Source organism: Anticarsia gemmatalis, chromosome 13, assembly GCF_050436995.1.
Source record: "Anticarsia gemmatalis isolate Benzon Research Colony breed Stoneville strain chromosome 13, ilAntGemm2 primary, whole genome shotgun sequence".
NCBI classification, from domain to species: domain Eukaryota; kingdom Metazoa; phylum Arthropoda; class Insecta; order Lepidoptera; family Erebidae; genus Anticarsia; species Anticarsia gemmatalis.
This window is the reverse complement of record NC_134757.1, coordinates 6,595,894-6,616,246: the sequence shown is the minus strand read 5'-3', so window position 1 is coordinate 6,616,246 and position 20,353 is coordinate 6,595,894. Positions and strand designations below refer to the sequence as shown.

The following is a 20,353-nucleotide window of genomic DNA, read 5'->3' as shown; positions in this document are numbered from 1 at the left end:
GGAAAGTGGCACAAAAGGACTAATAAGTAGTACGACTAACGAGGTGCACATTTCTTCGCGGCGGCAAGCGGCGTGATGTCACCCGATCCGTGGCAGTGACGCACTTGGCACATGCCAGCAACCTGAGCCGGAGTACTGATCCGTTTGTTGTTCGTGTCGAATATGGCGACACCGACCTTATATTTCTCTCATTAAAAGTCTGCGATATTATAAAGCTCTCCGTGGTTGTAAAATGCATAGAGCGTGCCATGACTGCATTATTATGTGTGCTATAAAGCTCGTACGAGTGGTACAACTGTGAGGGGATATTATTCAGCAGTTTTTGCTCTGACTGGCGGCACATTTGTATGCGATTCGCTTCGGCGACGGCTGCCCGCGACGCGAGATTAGCGCCTGCCAGCGTACATGCTGCGTGATTAAACTGTTTCCGCTTTGCAGATATTCCGTTTTGTCTCTATCTGCCGCCTCAGCGTGGACCAACCTTTATAATATGTACCTATGCATTACTGGAACGCAAATATTTTTTATAAAATATTCGACAACAACCGTGTGCAGACCGTAGGCAGGGCGTTGCGTAGACGACTTACGACTAACAGCATAACAGTTCTAAAACAATTTTGTGAATGCAACGTGTTGCATCGTAATAAGGAATTCCACAACGCTAGCGGTACAGTAACGCCAGCACCGGCATAGTGCAAAAGTGCCTTATGTACTTTAGCGTTAATGTGTTGTTGCACACACACAGTGACGGTACGTGTAGGTATGTGTGTCATGTCGAGTGTAGTGGTGCGGTGCGGAATGCGGCCGCGTCCTTCGGCGTACGCCGCGCCGGTTCATTTGCACACAGGCGCGCCAGTTCCTATCCAATCCAGGCAGACATTTTATTGCTTCCCAGTTATCATTTATACACAGCCAAAGTTCTTCTAACTTTTGTGTGGCCGATCCTCAATGGCTACTTCAGAACGTCGGTAACGATCACTCGACAATGTTATCGTTAAAGTTTGCTCACGTAGCGTCCGCAATCAAAGTATATTGTAAGGTACAATTTTTCTTTGTCCTTAGTTTTTAGATCATTTAAATACGTAAGGATGATTATAATAGCCCAACGAAGAGAAAATACTAGCTGCTAAAGCTTATACAACAGCTAGGGGTTTTGGTAAGTTAGCAATCTCGTACAGAGAGTAATAATTGCCAGCGTAGGAAGCGCAGTTCCCTGCATGCAGAATACATTGCAGAGCCCGAGGCTGATTTATTGTTCACTCGCGTGCAGAATGCCGTAATAGTGTCGCCAAACTATGAGAAGAATGAGCCTGCGACGATCGCCCGAATATGACTGTTACTTAACTTAAGCCCATAAAAAATCTTTGTCTTTGTGTAGTATCTATAAATAACGATATGGTACGTAGCCAAAATCGAGCTCAAACATTATCCCGTCTGGATGGAGAATAATAAAAGAAATATACTAGATCGAGTAGTCCTACTGTACCTACATTTTTGTTCTTTACATTGTTTTCTTTTTTGTAATGTAAAATGCTTTAATAGGAGAGTTACAACAGTACAAGGACAAACGACTCGGAGGCTCGTAACTTGTAATCAAAACGTCAAAATAAAAAATGATCTAAGGAGAAATGTTTAATTTTAAAAGATCTTTTCGGCGTCACCCCACTTCCTCCGTATAGGGGTAACATTACAAAATTGTTTTGCAATTTTATTTGTAATCTGGGTGGATATTTAAAAGCGCCTTGTGAGATTTAATCTAAATTCTCTATATTGACAGCAGAGTGCCGACACGGTTATGCCATTATAGCTATAATAGGGATATTAGCTAGTAAACGAAATCCTAAAACAATAGAGGCAGCTCAGAATTCAAATAGAGCGATCGTTTGAAAGGCATATCGTGTACGTCACTCAACATACTGTGTCAATACAATAAATAATATTCAAGTTCATGCGAGTAGTTTGCATTATTTTATAGATATGTACAGTAAAGGAGATATTTAATCATTCTTCCTACTGATGCCAAATACACCAAATTCTTTGTAGCAGTGGAACCGGGTGGCGTGATACGTTTAATTGCACTCAATTACTCATTACTTTCATTGACATGCTAGTGATATAAATTGGTGAAACGTGTGTAGTTGTTCGTTCATAATTGACTTCGCTTTTTACTACCCACTTACTTCGCGATTACAATGTTTGTGATTGTTTCATGAAACTGTAACAGCTGTCGTGGTGATTACTTCACAGAAAATCCAAGAAACAAAATATTAAAGTTAGCATTGCTTTTCTCGCGATTAGCCTTATTAAGTCTAATTCAACTACTTCTGTTTTCTTCAATCTAATTCATCTTTTTCTGAAAGAACATCGATAACGGACAGTGTGCTTTAGTTTGACTTAATCTGGCTTTTGACCGCACAAACGACTCTCCACTATACTAATATATCTTTCAAGATAAACATTTACGGTCTTAGGAGGAGATCGAATTAAAACACTGATCGCCGATAACCACCCATAAGCCTCAACCCTTTAAACTCAATGAACTAAGAATGATCAAATACATCGTTGTACGTACTCCATAAACGCATTGGTTGTTCGGCATGTGCATCAGATGTGAGTCAGAAGTCGTTAATATTAGTCTTTGTTTACTATTTCACGAACAAATAGGTTACACATCAGAAACTCGCCAATGAACTCAGCGGTACTTCAAACAACATACAACTCGTAAACACACTTCTTGAAAAATAAAATTAACTCTTAAAAGAATATTAATTTCTGAAAATATAGATGCTTAACAAGCTGCAATCAATGCCAACGGTGTTGAATTTGACATATCTAATTTTAGATCAACGAATCTCTTGTCGGCAGATGTTTATATTTAAAATTTCAAATTGTCCATACCCTGAACGGGGAGCAAAAAAACGTGGCGATAAGGGTCCACAACAAAACGGAAATGACGGAATCCTCGCTGATTGGGATTACCGGCGTTCTAAATGTGTTGTAACAGATACTATTGGGTACAACAATGGTTAGATCAACAATGTGTAAGAGTAAGCCAAAATGTGACAGATAGTTATCGATTTGTAATCATACGCCCCCGCGGCCGGGTGTAGCGGCGGCCGGCGAGCGGGTGTCACATGTAATGTGCCCATATTGAATATTTCTACACCGTGCACCGGCCCGCTGGCAAACGCAAATACGATTAGGATCTTTTGTTATGCTTTGTTATTCAAATAGGAATACGTTAGCCATGACGAAGTGCCTTGATAACGTGTTACAGTATTTAATATTAAGCGGTATCTTTGATATCGTACTGCCTTTCTAAGTATTGATTGATATATGGGTCTAACAGGTTTTTAAGGAGCTAGTACAATTATAAAGTCAGTTATGTAAGGTATTAACTTCTATCAAAGAACACCCATTGGAAGTAAGGATCTTTGGAAATAAAATGGTTAGCTGCTGAGAGCCTTTTTCAATGTATCTTCTGACATAAAAGTTGGAGACCTAAATAGTCTTGTTAAAATAAAAAATCTACCAATTCTGCGTACTATACAATAAATTCAATGGTATTCTCTCTCTATTGTGATATGTATTTTGTGTATAGTATTTTATTTGACTTTAATATTCGCAGAACTATGTCCAACTTCATATCCAATACAAACTGGAACAACATACCAGCGAGAAATATGCGCAATAAGATAAACTAACAATAAAATTGTTGTATTCATATCAATATTTATTATTGTAAATTCATTTCTACATGTAATTACTAGGACACTGCAGTTATACTGTAGCAGTCGGGTAGACATAATTCTATTAAACATTTCATCTACTTTACATAATTTAGCTGCAGCAATCAATTTAGAACATGGCTATAGAAAATTTCTAAGAAATGTATTTTGTATTGTAATTCCTTTTACTTAATATAATAGTTTGGGTTGAATAGTGTAATTTAAAGTGGTAATGAAGGGGGAACGTCTCGGCGAGTCACGCGACGTCCGCAGTTCAGCCTGTTTGGACACACTGCCACATGGTAATGAGTAGCGCGCCGTCCGCCAACCACCCCCGCTTTGATTTACAATTTACAATATTATTTTACTTTTATCACCTTGTACACAATTAGTACAATATACAAATTATCTTTAACAGTCTTAATCGTAAGTCGAGTAAGTTTTATTACGCGTAATTTATAGTTGGTACCGGCGCTAACAGTAATTAAAGAATCTGGGGGCACGGAAGTGCCCCCGCAAGTCGAGCAAAAAAAAAGCGGCACGGCCGTAACATCCTTTTCTCGAAGCAATTCGGGCTATTTTTGACACCCCTATAATTTCGTAGTGGATAAAACAAGAAGCCTGGATTTTCAGCAACTAATCAGTCATTGTATAAACACGGTATATTTAAAATTTCAGTCAATTTGAACCAGTAGTTTAAGAATGACAACTTGTTAAAATTTTGAATTTTGTCACTCACTGATTCACTGACTCACTGACTCACCGATCATCAAAAGTCTAAGGTGCTTCTAGCAGACTTAGAAGCTTAAAATTTAGAATACAAATAGGGTTTAGTGTCTTAATCATGGGAAAAATTCAATATTTTCTAATTTCGGTCCAGTTTTCTAAATACACCAACTGCAACAATAACTTTGTAATCCCATATAAATGTATAAGATTACAAGGTTACATTTGCAGTTAATGAATTAAATTATTATTTCTGTAGAAAATAAAATAAATAGGTGTAAATATGTATCTACTATATGAGACATAACGGGAGGGGGTATAGGGCGGGTAAGGGTGTTTAGCCCATGAAACTGAACAACATTCCCATAGGAAAATATGTTGAATTATGAAAAAAATACGGCTTTCCATACAAATTGGACCTATGTTTGCTCTATTCGCTCTACAAAAAGAAGTGAGATGTCATCAAAAACATTCTGTAAAAACCTCAAGTCTCGCCGTAAAAAGTTGTGAGATCTATATAATACCAAGTCGATTAATCTATTTAGTCTCTACTTAAAGGACCTTCTGTCTTAAGTTATTACGTATGTTATTATCATGCCAATTTAAAAAAAAAATACCTTTGAAACAAATAGATCGACTTGGTCATCGCAAGAACACAAATTCGCCATTAACATTTCAGGAGCATTAACTTCTCGTCGTGCTGTGTAGGGTGATACATACTAATAATCAAATCATGCGATGGCCAGGTCGGTCTATTTGTTTTAGAGGTATTTTTTTAAAATTGGCATGATAATAACATACGTAATAACTTAAGACAGAAGGTCCTTTAAGTAGAGACTAAATAGATTAATCGACTTGGTATTATATAGATCTCACAACTTTTTACGGCGAGACTTGAGGTTTTTACAGAATGTTTTTGATGACATAATTTTAACATTTACCTAGTTTATAACTTACTGAATTTTATACTTTTAGATAAATGTATGTTTACTACATTTTCACGTGTTGTCCGTTTCAGAATTATCGTAATCGAAATCAATTTCAGGGCGTCTGAAAACTTTAGATGCTTGGTTTGAACAATTTCTTGATTTGTTCGAGTGATTTTTTGTTCTATCAAAGATTTTTGTAATTTATAGTCATTCTAATGAAATAATATAGCACAATGCGTGCTATTAAAAAGCCGGTACAAATGATCGATGTTACAAACAGTATTGTGTGTACACTACGCAGTTGGAAGTTTCGAGTAATCTCACGGGGATGACGCATGATTGCTGATTGTCTCCTTTTGACATTGTATTGTTTGTGTAGCACTGTATTGCATGTGGGGACCATCATGCATTTTACCTTCGCAAATACTCATAACGACCCAGGGCCTGCACACTAAATAACCTTTTGTCTCTAAATATGAGTATTCAGTGGATGAGAAATTAATTAAACATCAGTTTTGACGTAAGAATGACTAACAAATAGGCATATGTATATCTATGGCTCGTTAAGTACATCTACTATTATCTACATTCCATATGTTCCGATAACAATGAATGAATCAGTGAACATGACGTAATATATATCTTGGCTACGTAACATATAACATGAAAAGTTCACAACAAACCTAAGAATAAAGATACAATTCAAACGGATTCCTTACATCTTAATGCATTCTAGTAAGTCTACGAATAGTTGTTGTTTTACTTTTACAGCGAGCTGTTATTTTAGTTGTACGGTAGTTGTTATTTTAGTTTCAATTTGCCGCAGTTAGTATTTACGTAGACGTGCATTTGCTTGTAATGTAAGGGGTAAATCAGTCTGCTGAGGGTGCGTGGGCGGGAGCGGCGGGGGTGGCGGGGCAGGCGCGGGGGCGCCCGCCAGCGGGACTTTGATTGATGACGATGGGGCCACATTGTGCGTACGTTTGCCCATTGTCCGAGCAACGTGAATCGAAACAACTGGACGAGTAACACAAATGAGCTCTTTTATTGCTCGCGATTATCCCTCATACGATACCATTCTGTTTACCTTTCGAAATATTGTAGCAACTTTTAGTTTATAAAACCTACTGTTATTACGCATTTGCACATTTTATAATATTACAACAAACCATTATACCCGTACAACGTGCAATGAATCATAATTATGGAAAGGAGGAGAAAGTTTTACAAAGGCAATTGTTTCACAAATCATAAAAAATGTACCCACATCAAATATGGGTGTTGTGAGTGGAACAACAGTTTCCAAACAAATAAATGAACTGAAAGAAATTTCTCGAGAGGGTACAAACATGAAACGCGAGCGAGTGCACGGCTGTGAGACTTGTCGATCGTACGACGTGCCATGAAATAGGTTGGAAAATAACTCCATTCCCGCGGGCACGACTGCGATTCAATCAAGTCTGATTCACAATTTTGGAGTTCGTTTACCGAACTGGCGAGTAAATTGAGAAAACGCAACCAAAATAGCCTAGGGATTGGGAGAGAAAAAGATTTCGCATTTAGGTAATCGTTTTACGTCTTATAGCCAATTACCAGGATCCGTGAAAGGAGAAGTTAATGCTAGCTGTAAAAGTGTAGTCTACATTATGATAGCTAATGAATTTAACAACTATTAGGTGAACCGGACTCGGAGGACTTGTCAAAATTCTCTATAAAATGTTCTGTTAAAAGGCAACAGAGTTGTAATGCTATTAGAGCAAAGAGCTTTTCACTTCGAATCTTAAAAACTGTACCTATAGTCGTAATACCCCTTCACGAAAAGGCGAAAACTGTCTACCGTCGAAACGAGAGCTTTCGTGTAACGAAAAGTGCACTGCGACGTAATCTTCTAGTTTTTACGAAGTGCCTTGGGATTTTATACGCTTACTTGCAAGACGAGTCAGTGGAACAACATAGCTACGTTTAAGATATAATAACTTGAACACATATTACGTTTAACCGTTTGAAGGCATGAATTGCAAATGGCGATTATCCAATACGGATGGAGGGTTCCAATCATACGGGTGTTTAGACCGCAATATGCCGTCGCAATTCCTTCTCCGAGACGTTGACATTGCCCAAATTAAACCTCAATATTGAATGTTTAATTCTCTAATCCAAATGTTATCGCAATACACACAAATGTTATCCTATCTACTCTACCTAGTCAGCGGTGAAATGGGACAAGAGTTTAAAATAAGTACGTGTAATATACAATTCTACAGTTTTAGGCCTTTTCTTTTCTTATGTCCTAAAAAAGAAGACAGACTCAAAACCTTTTTTGTTTTTGAAACATACAAATACTGAAAAGCGTAGCGGAATGTTTTATTCTAGGATCAATATATAGGCGAACAATCTTTGATTAATGATGGTAAAAAAATCTTATATCCAAACGCTTATTCCAATATATTAACGTGAGTATCGTATAAATTGCAATATTATTTAGTACGGCACGTTTAGTATCTGCCCGTATAAATCTGGTCAGATGTTATCCGACCTCTGCGAAGGATGGGGCCTGTTAATTTATTTAGCGTAACATCCTAAGATTTATACGCCAAGAAAATTCTCGGTAGAATTATCTTAAATATATCTACATATTCATATTAAATTTAACGTTTAGCACTTATCTCTGTGATGCAGTACAATGCTGCAACATTGTTTGTGATGTTTTATTATTTTTGTTCTTATCAGGATATTTAAATGTTTATCTATCAACCAACTTATTGTAGGAAGGAAACTTAAGATATACACGTAGCGTATGTCCATATATTCATATATGCAAACTATATAAAAATGAAGATACGAATAAGAAACTATATACGTATGTTATGTAGAGTTCTGCAACTCGAAATAATAATTAATGGCAAATACAATATATAATTATAACCAGTGCTTTAAGTTGAAGTATTTTGAAACTATTTAAAACTTTTGGCCTCTACGATGTTCTAGTCTGTGGCTTTGCCAATATGTTTGTAAAAAGTAAACTGAAAAATAGAGGTAGACAATGCGTCAGTTGATTGTTCGCGCGCCGTAGAGGTCAGACAGTCGGCTGTGACTGGCTGTAGCGCATCGCCAGCACGGTTGTTATGTCCAAGGGGACGCGAATCTCTATGACAAAACAAATTCCACTACGTTGTGCTGCGAGCAAACCGATCTATAATTATTACATTTTAACCGCAGCAAAAATGAGTCACAAACCACAATTCAAAAGTACGGCGTCTCAGTGACTAATAATAGATCGCGAGTTGTATGCACGTTGCGCCTAAGCGACCCCATCGTCTAGGATATTGATACACTGCCGGAGTCTTTCTGTCGTCACGTATCGATTCATCTGGTTCTTATGCGAGGCGGACACTGACTAATGATGCGACTCCGCCGAATAATGTCCTCCGTGCTGTCGTGAAATATATTCCGAGCTCCTAGACAACTGGTAATACTCAACCTTGTCGACAGCTTCTCCTAATGACGTCTCGCAAATACAGACACGATATAAAAACTGTAATGACTCATTATAAGCGAATGATTTAAAATACAGTTATTCAATGAGTGCGTTTTGTAATGTCCATCCGCCCACACAATATGATAGGTTGCTAGTATCGCGCACACTTAGTTTTAAATATAAATGATAGTAATAATTGCCTGAAGCTAATTGACTAAATTTCTCAATTCTCGCAGATAACCTCGTCGTGAAACGTAGATTTCGCTGGCACCGAATTATTATAGATGTCATTACCATAGATATTCGGTCGCTAGATTTGCGACACTCGATTAAGAATATTTAATATTTATATTTCAGTTAATTAAACTTGAACATTAATACGATTTATCTGATAGCAGACCTAATAATCCGGCAAAGATTGGTCGATTTATTACAGAAGGTATCTTAAACGAACTGTAGATACCTACGTATACTTATTTATACTTGATTAACTAAAAACCACGACAGCGCAAAAAGAGCTATAATCCTTTTTTGTCTCGATGCTAATCCGACCCTTGTACCACGTCGGGCGCGACCGTTTCATTGTAAGATAAGATGAACGGAAATTACTTGATTACTTAGATACTTTTTCTGATGATAAATTTCAGCATGGCCAGCCTTGAACGAAAAGTTGGATGACGAATGTTTCTATCACAATAAACAAGCATGTATTATTTTGTTTTGTCTGAAAGAGAACACGTAAAGAATGGGTTGGGTTCAAACGCAGTGGGGGCAAGTTTAGTGAGTTGGGCGGGCGGCGGCGGTAGTGCGGTGCGGAGCAGCGTCGTCCGCGACGCGGCGCGGCGCCGGCGGTCGTCGCCCGCGCCCGGCCGCCGCCCTCGCCCCTATAAATACATCGACAAAACACAAAAGCAGATGCACTTTGCAAATATTTATAATTTTAATGACGCGACTTTCACGTGAATTTATATTTAACGAATAACTAAAAATGTTAACTTTTTATTTATTTACTATCTCACTACTTGATTTTTAATAATTTGGATTCTCCTTGGAGCATAATAATCCAAGAACGGAGAAAGAAGTAGAGATGAAACTTGGGTTAGTTGAATGAAACAATCCTGAACAATGGTTGAACAGATTATCTGCTATATAAAATTTACTTAACTTATTCATGTTACGTACGAAGCGCCTTCCTCGGTGTCTACTTAAACTTTCGTGGTAATTCGTTGAGTTGTTGCGAACTTTTGCGAGCTTGTAAACGATAAAACATAACATCGTAATGCCAACAATTTGCAACTTGAAATAATCTTAAACTTTCTATTTTGATTAATTGTTATGATACAGTCTGGTTACTGACTAGACTCTATTATTTACGAAGGTAATACTGCAAATTACGTTTCGATTCTCAGTAAGTTAATAAGTGCGCTAAAGAGACAGGATGATGCCTTTTAAAACGGTTCAATCAATTGAATAAAGTCTCGGTTCTTAATGGCACAAATCTAAGAGAAAAGGAAAACAATTAATTAACTCATTTCCCGCAATTAACGAGGGACGGACACGAAATTACTTAAGCATCTCTGGGTAATCAGCGCGGTGGGTATCCGCTCTGCACGGCGCGCGGCGCGGCACGGTGCGGCACGGTGAGGCTCGCCGCGCCGCCGCGCCGGTAGCCTACGGGAGGCGGAAGACGGCTTTCCCCGTTCCAATCGGCGATAGCCTGACGTTTCACTTCCGTCGCCCTTTGTCCAACACCACAACAATACAGTTTTCGGTGAACTCAATTGAAACAAAACGACAAACACGATATCTTTTTTATTGATGCATCGATATTCTGCCATTATTTCGATCAAATGCATTTTGCACGTACTATCATGTCTGCACCCTAGGTTACACCTGTTTACAAAATATTTAAAGAGTCATACATGCATCGTTACTGGTTTATTTATTATCGCATATAACAACGTATCGTTTAAGTAGAAAAGCCGAAAGAATGCGCAACCAATTAGCTTACAAACAAGTCTTTGTAAAGCGCTCAATTGACCTAAGAGGTAGGAGGGTTATATTATACCGGTGCCTGCTCGTTCAAAGGAGTCGTGCGATTTCAAAGTACGGCAAGTACGGCGACCGCGAGGGTCGAGGAAAGGCGCGTTCCGTGAAAATGATCGCGTTTACTGTTCTCGGTGTCTGTTATGTTTACAAACAAGCATTTAATTGACGCAGGAATTCCAAACACCGGCGGCGTGAAGGAAAACAAGCTTCTCCTCGTCACTGTCGATTACGACCCGGCACAAATGTGACACAAAGATGTCAATATTTTATGAAATAAGAAAAACTTGTTATAAAATAAGACGTAACAAATATCGCTTAAGATCATTCTTCTCGAAGTAAGATCATAAACTCGGTAGCTACGATACTTACGACACAATGATTTCAACGAATTACAAAAGTATAAATAAAACAAGGTGTATTCCATCCGAGTTTATAAAGCGCTTTATGTCTGTGGAGCGTACAGCATGCATTATTCACAGAGAAGAATAATCTCTGTACTAAATAATACAATGTACCTTGTTCACTGAGGGTTGTGGGTTTCTTTTATTTTTAATGAAATCTCCTTGTTTGCTTAATTGCGTGTGCTACAATAACGTATTATGTTACCAAAGAATACATATTTACGCGTCGTAACAGCATTTAGTAGACATTTTGTCTGGGACTCAAAATTTATAACATTTCATATAAAATAGCTGGACCAGTCCCTTCCAGGTTGTAAATAAGATTGGATTTGTGGTATGCTGATATTCTGGTTTCGTCACAATTGACTGTTGTAACTAAATAAAATATATATTAACAAAGTGATTTCAATTCAGTAAATATCACCAAATGTTTTCTAAGGAAGTAAGCAGCAGACAACACATGTGGAAGACAAGTTAAGCTCATCGGATTTGTAACTTAATCGTTTTTGCAACAGGGTTTATTCTGAAGGTTGGATTGTATATATTTTAAGCAAGTGAAATCCTGCGCTGTTAGTTTAAATATCGTGTGACATTTATACACTATAGAGAATAGAGAAAACATTGGCTAAAAATATTGGTCTTGAAAATTAAACCTTGAAAAAACATTGACAATGACGCGTGATTTTTTAATAGATCACATATGTAATCACAATGTTTGTCCTTACAGCGCCCTACTTGCTTTATTAGATATACTTAATTATGAAACCGGTGCAATTATTCATAAAAAAAAAACTATTCTTAGATCTTCATGATGATACGACTTTGAACTTTTATGAATATCTATGAGATTCGACAGATCAGACACTGAAAGATTTATAGGTGTCGGACGCCAGGATTATTTCTTGCAAATTCAAGACAAGCGGTGTCAGTTTGTCTGAATATTCATTAGCTACTGAGTTGGGGAGTTAATACCGCATCCGATTAATGTTGATATTTTCCCGCATTTAGCTTTCGTTATTCAGGGGGAGCTCCGAGGCACGACTCAACGATTTGTTTTCGGCGGACACATTAGCGACTGTTTTACTTCACTTTGTATATAACTTAGTGTTTAGAATGGCTTTTTCGTGAGCAGACGAAATTAATTTAAACCGAGAGTGGATAAATATTAGGGCATATATTTCATTAAAGGATTAACGACGGCGGAAATTGTTTCGCCTCCGCGAAGCGTTCAGAGCGTGTAGTGGTCTTTGACGAGACCGCGGAACTTTAAAGGAGGCACTAATAACAGCATCGCATCAAGTATTTAGCAGCGGCGCGGCAGGCAGCGGCTCGCGGCGCCTACCCTCACGGCCACTAAAACAAAACTTAAATCGCCGTGCAAAGCCGCAAGAAAATTCCGCCGCCGGAAACCGCAGACCGTTTTAAGTAAAATATTAAATGCGCCGTAGGATTTGTTCGCGTACGGGCACAGGCCGGTTTTAATATTTGATGAAGCGCTCGCTCCCCGTCGACGACGTTTTGTCTGGCCCTTAATTGCGGAGTGATGCGTCCGCGGCGGGCGCGACCGGCTGGATCTCGGCCGCGAACACAAGAAAATATTAAACTGTCCCGTTGCGCTCCGCCAGCCTCTGCTTACTCAGCTCACTAACTGTTTATTGCCAGCCTAGAGACGTTAACGCCTATAAATTTTATGTGTGTTCACAGTCGCCGTAAAATGTTGCAATATCGCTAAATCCTCTAGCTTTCTTTTGTATTTAAGTGACATTTCTATTGTCCAAGCAATCTTTGTTATTATGTTGTCTTTATTTCTACGTCTATTTAGTAATGATAAGAAACTCCATAGGATTATAAAGCGTAAGCACAAGAACCATGAAAATATATTTTATTGGTCAGCTTCGAAGGAACTAAGTTGAGACATTAAGATAATTAATCATTTTCTTTGTACATGTCCCAGATAAAATCTGACTTGTAAGTGCGTAATAACATTGGACAACATTACCATTTTACAAGTTCAAAAGATAATTTAAATGAAAAATGTTTTGTATTTTATAAAACGATACGAGTTGGCGGTTGGTTAACGTGGAAGCCGATAATGCGTTAAAAGTACAAATCGTTAACAATACAATAAATGAGATTAATCAACACACTCCGCTCGGACCGCATTTTCCGGGAGGGGATTTCAACCCGAACCGATTCATCCATTAGGGTTTACTATTGATGTATTCCAAATGTAAATGATGGAAGCCGACTGTGTCTAACGGTACAACCGTGATTACGATCAAATATCAAATCCGAATCATTATCGAGTTACGTTTTGTGGTTCCGCATTAGGTTGAGTCAATATATAAATTAAATTGGAGCGTTGCGTTGAAATTTACAGTTTGATGTAACTAGTAGGATGGGCAGAAGAAACAAACAAGACACGCACTGTTGGCTTCAATTACGGCGCGTGCGATATACGACGTCGTAAAGAGATCGCGGCCCGAGGGGCAAGGGACACTCGCCGCTCGTCGTGAACACTTCGGACCCGATACTGGCTAACTGACAAATCGCTACACGCATTCGCTATCGTTTGTTACCCTCAAGAGTTACCTGAACCCGCACTACACGTATCCCATTTTTGGTCCGACACGTTTCAATTGTCCGTCTATAAAATATTTTATTCGAAACAAACTGGCGAAAATTTCTGGATTCTTGTTTATCTTTCAAGTATTTCTGGCTCATAAGCTGAAGAAAATGGATGACGCCCCATTGACTTTAACCTTTTATGAAATGTGAATGATTTCTTATAAGGTAGAGTCATGCAAACATACAGTAACATTTTAAAGCTTTACTCACTTGTATGATATCGTTTCTGACCGAGTAGCTTCTTTGGATCTGGCACAATGTCATGTTACGTACCTGGAAACAAGAAAAACAAATTTAAAACCAACAAACAAGTTCAGTACCTGTATAATAAATACAAACAATATTTTAGTGATAAATGTCGTCGTCGTTTAAAGTTTAAATACATTATATTTTATATCGCAGTCTGCATTACCGTATACTTCATACGCATTTAATTTATTTAATTGAGGCTGTTAATTTTGTGCAAGTTTTACTTTTGGAAGGTAATATCGGACTTTGACTTCTAGCCTACAAATTGTAACGGCAAATATGATTTTTGTATCTCAAAAGTAATTTATTGATAGCAGGGACTAAAGAACTCGTAAAATATTTACTACCACTTATATTTGATTTGCATGTAACGTTTAAATTGTGATAGGGGTCTATGAACTAGCGGAAGAAGGAAGTCGAATTAAAATTCTACACATCAATTTTATAGCCGTCCCACAAAGTACTAATAATTGAATTATTTATGTGACTGTGTCCGTATATATTTCACGTAATGAATAACTATCAAGTCTAGACAACACAATAAGAAGTTAACTGGTCTGTTGCAAAATATCTAAGTTTTAAACTCGTTTACTTACTTAACTTTCTTTAAAACAGTTTGTTAGATTAACACATGCGATTCTCGTAATGGCCTAATCTAAAAGTTGAACAGAGAAAAACCGAATTTGAAGAAATAATTTCGCAAATAGTAAACTACTGTTAAACTTGAATTTAAAAACAAAAATGAAACTAATTAATTAATTACAAAGTGAAATTAATGGCGATAAAAAATAAAGTGTTAACGCTAAAAAGATAACGTCATTTTAATAGCTCCCAACGCTATCTATGAAATTGTAATTAATGTGGTCTTAATAAACTTTGAGCAAAAGAAACCTCATTATAAGTATTGTGAAAAGTTTGCAAAAATATAAAAAGTTGGCCTTACGCCATTATAAATACGGGTAACACAAATATGCCGATATTAGTCCCGAAAAGTTTTACCCATGTCAATGTCATTTTCATACTTATTTGATTAATAAGTGCAATCAAAGAAAAAACATCTGTCAGTCATAGCTAGAACTTATTTAAAATAGCTGTACCTATACAATATGTACATTTATAAAGGCCTTTAATCTAATTTAGTCTGTTTTATAAGTACTACTATACGTATATTTGAATGTCATTGAATAAGTTACTTTATTTTTTTACAGTTCTATCAATTTGACTATATGGTTAACTTTCTCAAGTTTATTTTAGACCACTCCCGCACTTAAAATTGCTCTTATTTTGGGATTAAAGTTTTTCGAATCCTTTCAACTTTTAACTGTAAAATAGTAGCTCAAATACCGACTAGCCTAATATTATATTCATATGAAAATATAAGTTAAAAACCTGTGGATATATAAGGCTAAGCAAGTCTGCAATCGTTCACACTAGAATGTATACTTAACAGTTCCATGTAGATAATATTAGTTCATTTACATAACAAATATAAGTTAACGACGATAAGAAGTCGTTTATGTATAATCTTGTCAGTAAATAACACAAATAATTCCGGATCGGTCGATACTAAACCTGTTAGTAATAAAATGCTGAATTAGTTAAGTAATTAAAAGTAGTTAGTACTGTACTAAACGGTTAATCGTTTGCATATTTCTATGTTGTTTATTTGAAGGTTTGAAAACTAGCTTACAATACGTGGTAAGGCTTCTTTCTCTTGTTAGATAATTGTATTAGTTTTTTAATAAACTGATTTCTTATTAGAATTAACGTTACTAGAAACAAACCGAATTTATTTGTCTGTAAAAATAAAATTAGCAGTTATAATCTCTTTTGTCAAAGAATTACGATAAACCCGACGCTATTTTAACGGAGTATAACAGAACTTTCGTCTTAGCAATATGGCGTCATTATCAACATGTTTTTCTATTCTGCCTTCATGAGTCACATCCACTTCTGCCTACACGAGGTGCCTGCATGTATACTATACATTAGTATACATATACGTGTATAATATACCTACATACACTATATATGTAATGGGTGCAAACCAATTATGTTTCACACACAGTTACTAATTATAATTTCCTCGGCGCTGCCATTCGGAAAACTATGTTTAGAGTGTTCTATTTATTAATTAGTAGCTAAATACGCTGCAGTGAGCACAGTTACGTAGCACTTAAATTATTCGAAACATCACTTTGGACTTTATACAATTTTAAACTGACCTTATTTAACGTTGTAACCGTTAAAATAGCATCGTATCTTTAACATTTGTTGGCATATAACACCTTAGTGCCTTCAGGTCGCTTTATGAAACAGTTTTAATATCTCAACTCTAGTAAGATAAGTATTCATATTAAATCTCGTCTCGGAAGGTGATTGGTGTGTGAAGATTCATTAAGTATCCAGCTTGTGGTCGCGGTGACATCCATCTATTTGCTCATAAGGACATCGCACGTTGCCTTGGGCCTGCACCATTCAAGAACTCACAAAGCGCATATGCTAATAACACATTTGCAATTAAGATTGCAACGCCCACTAGGGGACGCCATTGTTTCATACATGTGAAATGTGTCTACTTATTATTTATATAAATACTTAGTACGCCAGACGCAATATAGCCGTATCACATTGGCAATAGTAACGGAATACTCCGGACTAGCGCTGAGATTATCGAAAGCTTTCTATCAACTTTAAACATCATCCGAATGCGAAACGAAGAGGAATTTAATACTGAATTATGGAAACATTTCGTTGATAAAACTTTCGTTCCACCGCTGATACTAATGGAATGAATTTTCAAAGTAAAAGTTGTACAACAAGCAATCTCCTGGCATGGAAAGTTGGGGCGAATTTCAGTGAGGCACCGACCGGTGAGCATCACCAAAAGAATGTAATAAGGCACAGGTGCCGCAAGTTCTTTATTGGATTTCGCACGTTCCGACTCGACGTGTTTGATGGCCGGAAGATTCTTGCTAAACTCTTTGCTTGATATTAATTTTCCTCCAAAATTATCTTTAGCCTTGCCAACTACTTAACCATTGTGGGCCGAATGAATTTTAGTAGCGGAAAAGTGGGTTACATTTATTGCTTTACCTCACCTGTTGAGCAGTTCTTCACCTCTGCCATAACAAAACTAAACTTATTGACTGAAGACATCAATGAACTATGACGAAAGTTATTTTACATACCGCTTTATATAAAAAAATACATAATTTTCCTTTTGTAAAAAGCGTTTGTATGTTGATCACAAATTCACAATAACTTGTACATAATTGGTAAAAAACAGCGTGTAGCCGGTGCGCAGAGCCGGCCGTGCAGCTGTGTCACGAGGTCATTCCGAAAAGTGTTTCTCGGTGAACGACGCCGACTGAAAGGAAAAGTATAGGCCGCAACGGTGCGGCGCGCCGCCGCTGCAGATCGTGTCATTGACACATGCAAATTCGAACAACGCTTCGGTGTCGGGTCATCGAACCCTCCATTCAATGACTGTCGAAAGTTATCCGTGAATACGTCGGCGGCGGCGACGTAGCCCACAAAGAACCCGTGCACCGTACTACTCATGCGAATATAGCGTTTAAAATCATTCATAAATGAAGCGAGTTTACCTTGCCATCGCTCAGCCAGTCGAAGGAGAACACTAAATTATGTGTCTAGTTCTTCGTTTCATTATTGAATAGTGCAATTCAACGTAAACAAGGACTTGTCGCGTGTATATAAGGTCGTTTATTTGATGTTTCCGATTGAATTCGACAGATGCGATGGTACACGAGGTGCGTCTGGCCATTGTATTATTAGCATTGCGAATTTCGACAAGCTCTCGGTGCTAGACGCCGTTCGCAAATACAAACGGTCGGTATGCAAATCTCTCTTGTCTGTAGGACATTTACATGGTTAGTTAGGCGTACTCGATAAGATACCACTTTTCTACCGTTATACAATCTGTTAAAGCCAGAATTGCCCGGTTCGGATACAATAAGCTCTGTTTGGTCTACACTCTACCAACATGATATTACAAGGCCTATTTTTCATAAACGATACAAGTAGGTTTGCGTAAAGACTTAGCCGTATATGTATTATCAGCACTCTATGTTATTATGTTTGCAAAGCAAGCAGTATAATATGTGCACTGGCTGGCGCTGGCGGGCGAGGAGATAAGTGAGTCGTCCTTGTCCGGCGTGATGGACGTAAAAACCGAAAGGACGACCTAAATAACGTGGAGTGTAATCTCTGATGTATGCGATCATCGCGGGAGAAGGTAACGTTGATTGTTGACCTAATCTATCACGTGTGTGACGTCACGCTACGAGAGAGCCTGCAGCGGCGGCGCGCCGAGGCCACGCGGCTCTACTTATGTACATATACATATGATTCATAAATACCTTTTGTTTAGAAACAGTAAGCGATCAAGTTTAATTTATTTTGTCAGTATTCACCGGTTGAGGAAGGAAAATACACAGAATCATCAGCTGTTTGCCCGCCTACGCAAGTAGTACGCTCAATTAGAATTAATGTCAAGTAGGATTAATATGGAACTATGTACAATTGGGATTAAACATGCATGCTGCTTTAAGCGGTTATAAATTAATACATCGAATCCTCGCCGTACTTCGTAACGATATAAATTTATAATCACGATTCTCGCGTGGTAGACACGTTTTATGTAGAGTCGTGTGAAGAGTTTTCATGTTGATTGTGACCACTCGTATTTTACAATAAATGAAAGTGAAACATTTTTGTAAATGCATTTAAACGAGTCTGGGCATAGCTCTTTTGTAAAAAAATCTTATAATTATTTCTATACTCATAAATAGAGATGATGTAAGCGTAACAATGTCTCGAAGTTTTCAAGTCAACCGCCGAACAAGTATATCAAGTTGAAAATATAATAAATCATAGTTGAAATCCATTCTTCATTACTAGCAGACACTGACTAGCTATTACCAAACAGAAAGTGTACTTGTTACGAAATAAATCCACGGCCGGTGTTGTTAATATTGATTTGCAGTTATTTAGTGTGAAAAGGATATAAATACTTGTCTGTCAGATGTCTTTCACTAAACAATGACATGATTTATCGGTCGACAGATAAATGTTTACACGTAGGATATCGAGCAGTCTGTCCTCCGCGGTCGTTCATTTCCAACATGCGATAAGATTAAAGATGGTGGACGAGCGAAATTAAACGATTAAATGCCATTTGAAAGGTAACTAACCGACTCGTTTTTGTCCTTAAACTCGTGATTGTTTGTTGTTTTCACAGGTTCTTCGAATAATATACGGCGTTCGAGTTTTTACAATAATCATTTTGCTGATTCAATCTTGTTCGTGGAACTCCACTAATGACCTAATGTATAAAACTAGTTGCATCATATACACGTTCTTGTGCAGTGTGCGCACCTCGCGGGCTAAGTTAAATTGTTTAAACCCACTGAAACCTGTTGGAATTATGTCTGATTAGTGGTTGGAATTTCGCATGTTCTGTTAGCTGTTCGTTTTTTATCAACATAATGTTATAAAAATATATAGATTTGTATTTAATAATAAGGTTTTATAGTGCAAAGTGCATATAACATTACGAATAATGAGTAATAATGACGCAAACATCCGAGCATTGTGTGGCCGTGCGGTACGTAACGCTAGATGGTACTCGACTGCTCGCAGTACTCGTACTCACATTAGTGAGGGACTAGTAGTGGCAGCAGACGGGTGCGGCGGGCCACTAGAGAAGCTGGTCACTGGCCGCATTCCTAATAGTTGAAAGTAACACGGTATCCGGCTGCGAAAAATTACCGTCGCGCGCGAACACGGCCGGAGGATTCTGCCTCTTATACCTCGCCACATAGCGTTGAACTGCTACTTTTACAAGTTACCTCTACGTTTTATCGAGTTTGAGTATTTATTAGTTAAGTCATTACACACAAAATTGCGTAGTATGTGTTAGCGTTCATACGCACCCACGTTTATTGAAGATATTGTTCCACCTATCAGTTAATATAGCTGCAAATGTTAATTTTCACGAGACATTAGTTACTATTGATGCTAGAGAGCTCCCCTGAGCGACTTTACACCGGCTCTACGCACTTAATCGATGTTGTTTATCATTCAGTTCGACAACCTCGCTCTGAGATTACGTTTACCTATCGCGTATGTTTATGATTCACA

At 37.7% G+C, this 20,353-nt stretch overlaps 1 protein-coding gene across 8 annotated transcripts in view; it reads right to left on the bottom strand.

Moving 5' to 3' along the window:
• Positions 1 to 20,353, bottom strand: part of shep (RNA binding motif single stranded interacting protein alan shepard) — a 108,965-nt gene that overhangs the window by 24,453 nt on the left and 64,159 nt on the right. For 5 of the 8 annotated variants that reach the window (XM_076122226.1, XM_076122224.1, XM_076122223.1 and 2 more), the window contains exon 2: positions 14,150 to 14,212. The exons of the other annotated variants lie outside the window; for them this stretch is intronic. In XM_076122226.1, the coding sequence (XP_075978341.1) occupies positions 14,150 to 14,212 (63 nt within the window). The remainder of the gene's footprint in view (positions 1 to 14,149; positions 14,213 to 20,353) is intronic. 8 annotated transcript variants of the gene reach the window in all.